The sequence below is a fragment of the Lycium barbarum genome, chromosome 4 (genome assembly GCF_019175385.1).
Source record: "Lycium barbarum isolate Lr01 chromosome 4, ASM1917538v2, whole genome shotgun sequence".
NCBI classification, from domain to species: domain Eukaryota; kingdom Viridiplantae; phylum Streptophyta; class Magnoliopsida; order Solanales; family Solanaceae; genus Lycium; species Lycium barbarum.
Window position 1 is genome coordinate 131,938,711 of NC_083340.1, and position 11,713 is coordinate 131,950,423.

Genomic DNA, 11,713 nt, shown 5'->3' on the forward strand with positions numbered 1-11,713 from the left:
TAAATTAAAACGAAGGAATAATTTGTTTGTTCTACTTTTATCCGTTTCAATTTGTTTGTTTGTTTGTTTTTTGTCTAATGAAAAAGAGAAAAAAAAAAACTCAAAAACTATCCAAGATAGTCCATTTTTTACCCTTCACTAAGTTTTTGGATTAAATTTGGGACCACATATACATACCACTATGAGCCTGTTTGGATGGGCTTATGCCTATAAGCGGAAAACAGCTTATTATAAGCTAAAAAAAATAAGTTGGATAGTTTAACTTATTTTTTTTGAGTTATAAGCTGCTTTAGATAAGCTAAGTCAAATGGACTCAATTATTTTCTTGAGCTTATTTTAAGCACAAAATGACTTTAAGCTGGCCAGCCAAACACTCAAAAAAATTGAAAACAACTTATAAGCCAATCCAAACGGGCTCTATGTTTAATAGATCTCCACACAAGCTGCCAAGACTGGGGAAAAAAAATTGACTTGGCTGACAACTTGGGAAAAAAAAAAACCCTCATTTTTTTCCATGTTGATAGCTTTGTGTGCAGGTATGTTAAATATAAGGATATGTGTGGTTCGAATATTAGACGATATGGGTAAAATTGATACAAAGGATAAAAGTGGTCTATTTTTTATAGTTCAAGGGTATTTTTGACCCTTTTTCGTTGTTTAAAAAAGAATGTTTTTTTTTTTTTTACCAACTCTTTAATTCCAGCTTTCCATATGGTATGTTTAAGATCACAAATTTAAAGAACATTTAGGTACATTCTAGGTATCTTTAATACCACAAAATTAAAAAAACTTCTTTACATTTTAAAACTTTTTGCCAAGTCAAAACGAGACATACAAATTGAAACGGAGGAGTATTTCATTATACGCCGCCGCTTGTATCAATATTTCAATTCTAAATTTTGAAGGACATGGTATAGTCCTTTCAAACTTAATTTTAAATTTAACTTTCAAACAACAGTTGAACACAGTCAAAGTATAAAGCAAGAAGACTAACTTACTGCTTGAATATTTGTCTGTAAGCGAAAAAAAAAAAAGGAGAACATAAATTGTTCGCCACTTGTCACAAGGTCTACTTATCAATTTCCAAAATAATAGATTTTTTTTTTTCATCTCCAAAACTGTGATTGATATGGCAAATTAGTCAAAACTTTTGGATTTCTCCAAGTATTTTCTGCATATTTCAGCATCGTTTATTATTCCCTCCTCCCAACGCATGCAACATAATACTCGTGGTATTTGATATTTTTCAAAAGAAAATATATGAGCATTTGACAAGGAAATGACTGACGGGTTGAGGTGCAGGAACAACAACTTGGAGATTCCAAATTTTGTGTAAAGTAACAAATGTAGCCGACACTTGGGCTTGTGTACAGTAACAGGCCACTCAACCTTGGAAAAACTGCTCGAGTATATTTAAGGGACCATTTTTGTCATTTCCTCAGAAGGCGAACAAACCTATAGAGGCTTTCTTAAATGATACAAGTCTGGCAGTTTGGTAACTAAATTAAAATGTGTGTCAACAGAATACACAAGATTATTTTATGGTTAACATTTCCCAGGAGTCAAATCGAGTAACTAGACAAGTAGACATTCTAATCAATTTTAAAACACTGTCTACCAAGTACCAATAGTATCAGAATCCAGTAACAGACTTTTTCTGCATCTTCTTTAAAGGAAGGGAATAGAAGAGCGGAACGTATATGCACTTTTAACTTGGTCGTTGAAGCAAAGAAGTTTCCCCTCCATGGTCCCAGAACGACAAGTAAACTCTTCTCTGCAATAGGAGCGTCAGATTTTTGTGCTTCACCGAAAACCAATTAGCCATTTAGCAAACATTTCTCTGCAACATTGGATTCAGATATACCTGTCTCTTGGGAAACCAGTCCGCCTTTTTTTATGTCTTCCCAGAGCAAACACGTAACTCATGAACCAATTGCAATAGTGCTGCATTTGTCAAAGTTCGTCGCCTGAAAAGTACCTATCTAAATTTGGATGACAATAGAACACATGTTTACCACCTGCATTCGCAATAAAATTTCCCATTAATAAACGACCTTTCCAAAAACTACTTTGTACAGGGCAGGCATCATGCACAATAGAACCAGACTTTGGTATGAGACTACCAGAAAAAAGTGACCAAACATAAAACCACTTATAGGAATCTATATTCGGGTGAATGTAAGGTTTATGCAAGCAAGAGTTGGGCATAGGAAATATGAGGTCCTTGGTTTTATGAAACTTAATGTAGAGAAGAACTTCGCCTATGTGAGCTTGCCCATGTTGCGGATCGCAAGCCCCTCTAGAGGAAGGTTGCAGTAGGTTGACACCCTATTTAAAATTAGTCAATTTATGATGTGACGGACTTAAATGGGGATAATTACATTTTTTGACCGCTTTAAAAAATAATAGTAGGCAAATGTATATGTTGTGTATATTAAGTATAAATATACATATTATGTACATAGTCAGTGTATAGGCTATGTATATTTTAGCTAGCCCCCGTAATTGATTTTGGACAACGGGCCAAAATTGAAAAAGCCCCTTAAATGGAGCAACATAGACTGTGAGGATTCATATGACCTAATCCAACTTGCTTGGATTGAGGCATAGTTGTTGTAACGTGGGAAACAAAAGCAAGCGAGTGACACCTAATTATAGCAAAGGATTTTACCTGGAAACACGTAATTAGATAGGATTCCATCACTGTCCTTCTCGCAGATAAGAGAGATTCATAGACTAGAGGACTCCCAGCTGGCATAAACAGCTCCAATTAATTTCTCATGCAGCTTATCGCCAGAGCAAACAACTATTCCCCTATCAAGACTTTCCAAGTATATCCCCTTAGAGAAATCAAGTGAACGCCCTCCTGCATCAGTTACCACACCACCAGCCTCTTGTACAATGAGAACACCAGCTGCATGGTCCCAAATCTTCTCTTTGTACCCAGCTCTCGCAAATTTCATGAAAATTTCAGCATCTCCCTGTGCTATGGCGGCATATTTTACCATGCTATAAACACGGAGGGGCTTGTTTCTGTCAGTGGAGATTAAAATGTTAGAGAACACAACTTATCATCCCTGAGAAGGCACATATGTGTTTGATTACTGACACTGTTATGGACCAACATGAAGTACAAGAGAACAGTGGAGAGATCCAATTGTGTGATGAATAATGGATAACCAACAGTGTTACTCCCTTTGTTTCAATTTGTTTGTCTTACTACCCTTTTAGTCCGTTTAAAAAAGAATGCCTCTTTACTAATTTGGCAACTCTTTAATTTCATCATTCCACATGGCATGTTTATGGCCATAAGATTAAGGGCATTTTGGTACATTATACATATCAAGTACTTTCTTAAATTCCGTGCCCAGCGAACCTAGTACAAAAAAATTGAAACCAAGGGAGTTCCCACAACTCAAATTTTTAGTTTCGAGCCATGGAAGCAGTCACAAATGCTTGCATTAGGTATCACACCCTTTTGGGGTGCGGCCCTTCCCCAAACCCTGCTAACGCGGAATGCTTTGTGCACAGGGTTGCCCTTTTAAACTGTTGAAAATAATTATTCACAAAGGCCAAATAACTTATCAAGAAGAAAGAAGAGACGAACTTCCCAGTCCAGATAACGGAAAACCTAAATACGCCTTTTAAGCTTTTTAAAACTAAATGAATTCTTGGAGACTGGCAGCAAAAAACTAGAGGTAATTTATCAACAAACCTAAGCCCAACAGAGGAAGCAAGTCCAGCTGCGTAGGAGTGGTTTGAATTGGCTCTCTCAACTGGCTCACAAAAAGTTGCCAATGCTGGATCATCAATTGGAGAAACACAAACTTGTTTGGCAAAATTTGGCCATTCATATTTCATATCACCATAAACCATTGGCTGCACCCAAGCTTCACCAGTACCTTTTTTCGCGTACATCACACATCCGTCTTCCAATGTATCAGGTGAGGGCACTGAAACTTCTGATGAAATATTATTTTGCTGTTGCTTATTATGCCTGTCCCTCTTCATATGATAATTGGGGCATCCTAGCACTCCCACTACAACCTCCCCATTATCAATCAAGGCTAGAGCCACAGCATACTGATCTCCACGCACAAACCCTAGTGTACCATCAACTGGGTCAAGAACCCAATGCCTGCCACGAGGGCCCCCATTTGAATTGCAGCGACTAATAGCCTCCAGAATTTCTGAAGGCCCCAGGGATTTATCCGGACTTTTCAGACCATATCTGGAAGCTTCTGCTAAGCATTCGTTGACAGTGCTAACAACTTTACCCAATATACCTGCTGATTCAGGCTTGGAAAGAGTTTGAACGTCTTCTTCAGCTACTATGGAGACATTTTCGCTACCAAAAGTATCTGAAAGGATCCAGCTTACAGTTGCTTGCACACTCCAATCTATCCATGAAAACAAGTTGAGGGAAATACTTAGTGTGCATAGGAGGCAATCTATGCAATATCTATAAAAGATACACGCTTATGGATATAATGCAAATTGCAGGTAGACACAGTAAGAACTTCTTCCGCCCTGAATAATTTAAGGAATAGAAACAAACAATATAAATTATGCCCTTTTTTTGATAAGGTAATTTTATTGATGGAGCACACTACTAAGATAGTACAATGCAGATACAAGAAGCAGAAAAACTGGTCAGGGATCCTATTGTATCTCAAGGTACCCAAAAAATCCAGCATTATATAGAGCAAAATCAGCATTACACTAATTTTTAGTTTCTGAATACATCTATTCTTACATAATAATTCTTTCCTCCTTCCTACGAGCAAAACCATGTCTGTTAGATGTGCAGGTTTCTATTAAACACTATCAACATCCAGTACAATTTTAAAAAGTCTGAGCAAACAATCAAAATATGCTGTTTCACTATCCTAAAACGTCAAAAATGGGAATCGTTAAGCAGCCAAAATAAAACCTAAAACATCTGAACTTCTTTTATTCAGCAATGGAGAGAGAGAAAAATTGCTAATATCTGAATATTCCGCATGTTTGATCTTTTAATAATTGACAAAGCGCAACTTAGGTTACTGCATCATTTGCAATGCATCATAGTATACAATGAAAGTACATGTTGATTATTTAGGATTTGACATCCATCAATCCGTACTAACATAAGAAGTTTTATCAGCATAATTACGTCACCACGGCCAACTCTTTCTCAACGATGATTATTGATTCCTCCTAAATCGCATTGATTTATCCTAAAGATTTCATTTCAATTGGAATTTGGTTATTCACCATGTACGAGGATCGCCGCTAAGCATTCAAATGATAATATGTTAAAAGACGTGGACTGTTGACCCCAAATACAAAATTTAGCAGCTGAAAGTATCACTAATCCTGTTAACTAAACAAGGTGAAGACATTCAACATTGCACCTTCTTACTGGCATTTTGCCTAATTGTATGATTCCCTTCACTGGTCAAACCCGGAAGACACAACATGACTGGCTACATGGAAAATCATACATAAGTCTAGCAAGGCAAGCCAATTTTATGGATGATCTCTTGCATATTAGTAAACTCAGAGTGGCTGTATCAAGTAAGACAGAAATTAAGGCTCATCTTAAAGACTGAAACTAATCTACTACTTGACCTTCGGCTTGGAAGCTGACCACATAGTGAATACCTCATGGAAAATGAGAAAAGAAATAAGAAATAAGAGGGCCAAATTATGTGAACATAGAGCGTCTCCTCAAACTATTGATGATTTCTGTTCCTTGTTTAAGTTAGGAGTAGAAAGAATAAAAAGCTTCAAGCTAGCAGTATGTGAGTATCGAAGTGATCCTTAGTGTTATTGCTGCTGCTTCTTAACATAACAATCACAACTGTCTCGCAATCTCAGTGAACTTAAAGTGCTTGTTAAGCATAAAGATCAGTTATAAAGTATTAAGAGCAGAAGACAACACAGTGAAGTTTTTGTGCCTTGTAAAGAACTCCAAGGGCGTGGCCTAAAGATTAATGAAATAGGATGAAAATCATGGGAGACCAGGGTCCAAATCCCAGTAGAGGCAAAAAAACCTTAGGTGATCTCATGCTATCTATCTAAGTCTCGGGGATAGAGTTACACGATATATGTGCTGGGAGATAGCAAGTACCTAGTGTAATTGTTGAAGTGTGCACAAGCTAATCCAAACACCCCCAGAGTAAAAGAATAGTCTGATGATAATGTTGGCAAGCCCCATGATGCATCTTGCCCTTAATGAACCAAGACCTGTCCAGTTCAATTGAAGACTCAATTTATGGTGTTAATACCCATCTGCGGGGCAGCATTAGTCCTACTTTTAGCTCCCATTATATATGAAATAAACAAACAAAATGCCATATTGCAGGGTGCTTTCAACACCTAAACCTACTACGTTCATTTCTAGTTAAACAAACGGCAGCAAAGTCTAGCTCAAAGAGTTTCGTATTAAAAACCAAAACCATTAGTTCCTTTGGGGGGAAAGGGTTCAAAATTCAAATCCCCATTACAACTCTCAATGGAAGCACGCTTCCTTTCAATGGGATTGTTTACCCGTGCTTGCCAACTGTCTACTAATCGACAGGGGAGAAGCTAGACTATAGCTTACGGGTTCATCCAAACCCGGTAGCTTTATTTGTCTTAAGAAATTCTTTAAATGTACAAATTATTACTCCCTCCAACTCAATTTAAATGTCTTACTTTCCTTATTGATCTACCCCAAAAAAGAGTAGCTCTTTCTATATTAGTAAGTTTTCCAATTACAACATTCTATACAGCAAGTTTAAGACCACGAGATTTAAAAAACTACACACATCTTTAATTTAAGACCACAAGATTCAAAAGTCTCCTTTTGTTTCTTAAATTCCGTGCCCAGTCATACTAAGACACTTAGATTGGGAGGGAGGGAGGGAGTAATTTAGAACCCAGTAACTTAAAAATGACTAAAATTCCGAATCCATCAACTTCAAATCCCGGCTCCGCCTCTTCTAATCGAGGCGCACTCGAGCAAATTCTGCAAAAGCCCAAAAACGATAAAAATGAAGAAAGATAAAGGAGCCTGCAATAGCAACACATCATCTGTCTTAAGAAATTGATTTAACACGTACAAATTACTAATTTAAAACCCAGTAACTTAAAAAGGACTAATTTATGATCAAAATTAAACTGTTTCGAATTGTGCCACATAAATTTGGGACAGAGGGAGTAATTTATAACCCAATAACTTAAAAAGGACTAAAATTCCGAACTCATAAGCTTCAAATCCCAGCCCCGCCTCGATTAGCACACTCAAGCAGATCCATACAATCAAATTATAAAATAAAAACAACAATTAAAAAGCAAAGCATTCTGCAGAACCCCAAAAAACGAGGCAAAAAAAAAAAAAACAAAGCTACCCGCAATAGTGGAATAACAAATTATTGTCTTAAGAAATTCATTTAATATGTACAGATTACTCCTTCCGTTCCATAATAAGTGATTCTTTTAGCTCATGCACACCCTTAAGAAATTGCTCACTCCCAATTCCCTAAGTATACTTGAAAACGAAAAGGTAGTTAATGAATCTTGATACTTTAAATAAGGTCAATTTTGAAAGAATCTGTCCAAAGTATTCTTGAAATCCTAATGCACTACTTATTTAGAAAAAACTTGAAAAGCCTAAAAAACCCACTTATCTGGAACGGAGGGAGTACAAATTTAGAAACCAGTAACTTACAAAGGACTAAAATTCCGAACCCATAAATTTCAAATCTTGTGTCCACCTTTACTAATCGAGGTACACCCAAGCGGACCCACACTATCACGTTACAACAACAACATACACATTATAATTCCACTAGGGTCCGGAGAGTGTACCCAGACTTTATCCATACAATCACGTTATTTATAAAATAAAAACAAAAAAAATGAAAGAAAAATAAAAAGGTTACCTGCAATAGTAACAAGAGAATCATCATCCTTAGACTTAACCTCATCATCATCATCAAATGTGTTACTTAACAAACCCTTTTGCACTTTTTGACATAAACCACATGCCATATGCACTACCCTAACACCCACATTCAATTCCTCAGAGTACTTCTCTTTGTCCATTTGGTACAATTCGGATCCGACCCGACAGACCCACTTGTAGATTTGGTAAAGTGGAAGGTTGCGTTAGAACACTGAAAAAGTGAGCACACATGTAGTGGTAGTTAGGCATTGAAATTCATTTTTGGTTTTTTTGTGAGAGTAAAGAGAATCTCAGCCACGATATTCCACGAAAGGTGGTGTTATTAATCTGTATTTTGCATCTTCTTTGTTTTACGGCTTAATACATTCATTAACCGCCAGCTTGTAGCACACCTTTTGAAAGTATTTCATTATTTTCTTCAAACATGTGCATGCCCCACACCTATAAAATATGACCGGTGTTATTATTTTATTTTTTAAAAAACAATTAATATATTGACCCCTCCTAAACTTGTTAGTATATTTTATTGAGATAATTTCAATAATATACAATTCAATATAAAATATTACATCCAGGTAGTCATATTTTTAATTTACATCCGTATAACCAATCTTTTTTTTTTTGTAACAGTTTTTGTACACATGATATGCAACATTCTGCATTTATTGTAGACAGAAGCGAATCTAGTATTTTTGGATCATTTTAGACAGAAGCGAATCTAGTATTTTATTAGGATAATTTCAATAATATACAATTCAGTATAAAATATTACATCCAGGTAGTCATATTTTTAATTTACATCCGTATAGCCAACTTTGTTTTTTGCAACAATTTTTGTACACACGATATGCAACATTATGCATTTATTGTAGACAGAAGCGAATCTAGTATTTTTGGATCATGGGCTCTCCATTAAGAAAAAGAAGGAAAAAAATGTGCTAAGTGGGAATTGATCCCTAGTTCTCTAGGTAAAAACTCAAGATTCAACCAAGTGCACCATTTTATCCTATTTGTAGCATGTGTTCCAGCAATTAATATTATACTTACCAATTTTAGAAAATATATACATAAAATATCTAGTTTTACGGAGAAACCATGTGTTCATGTCCCCCAAAATTTCTATCTAACTTCGCCCCTGATTGTAGACAATATATAAACCTTGTATAAAAGTGTATAATAATGTATAAAAGGGGCATTTCGGGTAATATTCGAATTATGGGCTATTTCGGGTAAATATTTTTTTTAAATAGACACAGAGTGTTATTTTCCCTATTTTATTTGGACATTCATGTTAACCTCGAAACTTTGGGTTGTTGAGCGGTGAAGGGATTAACGTAAGTTAAGGTGAACATGATGTCCCTACAAGTAAGAAGGGATGCTTAATAATTCTAATTAAGATTCCAAAGAAGTTAGAGGCAAGGGAGAAAAGTTCAATAAATAAAACTCCATCACAGTTCTGCGAGAGGGGGGTTCGATGGCCGTTCTTTGTACCGTTAGACGAGTCGACGCTTTGTCGATCATATCGTAAAATTGAGTTAGAGCAAAGACCATCCGATGAACAGGTCAACGCTCCGTCGATCAGTTCGACGGACCGTCCTTTTCACCGTAGAATGAGAGGAAAAGGCAGATTGCTCACTGGAAATTTAACGACTTCGATGACCAGATCAACGCCCCCGTCGATTCGATCGACGCTCCGTCGATCGTACCGTACATCTCGGTCGGGACTGATTTCATGATTAATATAAGGGTCATTCCCTCATTTCATTTCATTTCATTTTCCACTCTCCTCTCTTCAAGAAACCTCTAGAACCTTCTCCATCATTCATCCCCAAGAAATCAAAGGAAATCCATGATCAACTACACCAAAACCATGAAATCAAGTGTATGAAACCCATTAAAAGCTCATCTAAGCCAAGAAAACTCAAGAGAAGGGAGTTAGGGTGTGCAAGAAGAGAACTTCCACTTAAAGGTTGTTCATCCATCATCCAAGGTGAGTTTTATGGTATTTACATATTATTTAAGGTGTTGAAAGTTGAAACACTTGGATTGTAGAAAGAGGTAAAAAATGGGTCATAAATATGGGAATAGTGTCATCGTTGAATAGTAGTTGGGGTGAATTATGAATATTGGTGTGGTGATTTTTAAATAGATTATGAATGACATTTAGACCATGGAATGAGTATTATGTGTGAGAGAATGCGATAATTAGCTATAACTACAAATTGTGGAGAATTGAAGGGAAATGGTGAATTGTGATAAATATAGATGATTGGTAATTGTTGTTGCGATATTGTGAATGTTGTTATGAATGTTTAGGAGTTGATATAGAATATGGGAAAACTAGTAGAAACAAAGGAAATGCTGCCCAATTTTCCCTAGAAATAGTAAAATGTCCTTATAGCCGAGTAACTAATGTTGATGTGAATCCTCTTGAAGGTAGAAACGCGAGCATTGAAGGAGAACAAGCAAACGATAGATTAGTTAAATGTAAAAGGTATGTGAGGCTAGTCATTTCTTTTCATGGCATGAATCCTATAGTATGATTTTCCTTCCTCTTCATGAGTCTCTTAAATTTTGAAAAAATTGTGAGCCTATGTTCCTGAATAGCTATACAAGGTAAGAGTTATGTTATGAGCCCAAAAATGACGATGATGAGTTAAAGTATAGAGATTCCAGATGTTCATGACATGATGTTCCTAAAACGTTAATGATGACATTTATTGCTTATACTCGCCTCATATACTATTCCCTTCAAGGTGAGGCAGAATGTTAATGAGTGTAACATAAGGAAATCGAAGGATCACGACCTTACGCCACCCCGATAAAGTGTAGTTATCCTTGAGTCTTTATGCATGTACTATAATGAGCATATTGTGATGATGTTATAACACCGCACCTATATGGCCGGGCAGTCACCGCTAAGGCAGGCAACGTATACACCATGGCCAGAAGGCATGGGCAGACACCACTAGTGGGCAGCATGATATGGTACCCCAGACGCGGGAGGCCTGGACGCAGGCTAATGCTAATGATTATCACACCGATCCGATATGGAAGGGCAGCTTATACATTTGTGCATATATGATATGATGATGATTATGAGTAAGCCAGCATGCATCTTTTTCTTTATACTTGACACTCAGATACAGATGTTCCTTATTTCGTTGACATATCATTATTGTTTATGCCTCTCATACTCAGTACAATGTTCGTACTGACGTCCATTTTCTTTGGACGCTGTGTTCATGCCCACAGGTAGATAGAGAGGTGATCTTGATCTAGGTTTGTAGGAGTTGTTCGCTGGTTTGAAGAGCACTTCCATTTTTTGGAGGTGCCATTGATTATTCTTTTGGTATATATGTACATGTATATTTTGGGCTCGACGGGGTCTTGTCCCGTCCATATGTCTAGTACTCTAGTAGAGGCTCGTAGATACGCAGTGTGGATTGGATGGTCTCACGTGGTTGCTATATATATATATATATATATTATTTAATGACCAAAAGGCTTGTGCATATAAAGGTATTTATGTTTCTGAATGAAACATGATTTTTTTCCTTATTAATTGAGTATGTTTTTGATAAAAGGATGTTTAATGAGCATGATAAGTAGTAGAACGAGGGGTGCTCGGTGGTTAGGCCTGGGTACCCGTCATGGCCCTCTAGTTGAGTCGTGACAATTTGTCACGCCCCAAACCATGGCCTGGACGTAACACGGCACTCGGTGCCTGACAGCATGTGACCAAGCGAACCACATGACTTTCTGAACTATCATGAGGCA

At 36.8% G+C, this 11,713-nt stretch overlaps 1 protein-coding gene across 2 annotated transcripts; it reads right to left on the bottom strand.

Annotated features, from left to right (window-relative positions):
- Window positions 1–1,390: 1,390 nt before the first annotated feature.
- Window positions 1,391–8,330, bottom strand: LOC132636507 (PAP-specific phosphatase HAL2-like). Of its 2 annotated transcripts, XM_060353419.1 has the most exons (5): window positions 7,911–8,330; window positions 3,716–4,400; window positions 2,672–3,033; window positions 1,865–2,018; window positions 1,391–1,774 (listed from the first exon to the last, which is right to left on the bottom strand). In XM_060353419.1, exons 1-3 carry the CDS (start codon window positions 8,071–8,073, stop codon window positions 2,730–2,732), a joined length of 1,152 nt encoding a protein of 383 aa, XP_060209402.1. In that variant the 5' UTR covers window positions 8,074–8,330; the 3' UTR covers window positions 1,391–1,774; window positions 1,865–2,018; window positions 2,672–2,729. The 2 variants fall into 2 exon arrangements, with proteins under 2 accessions (XP_060209402.1, XP_060209401.1); XM_060353418.1 differs by having other exon boundaries at window positions 1,391–2,018.
- Between the last annotated feature and the right edge of the window lie 3,383 nt (window positions 8,331–11,713).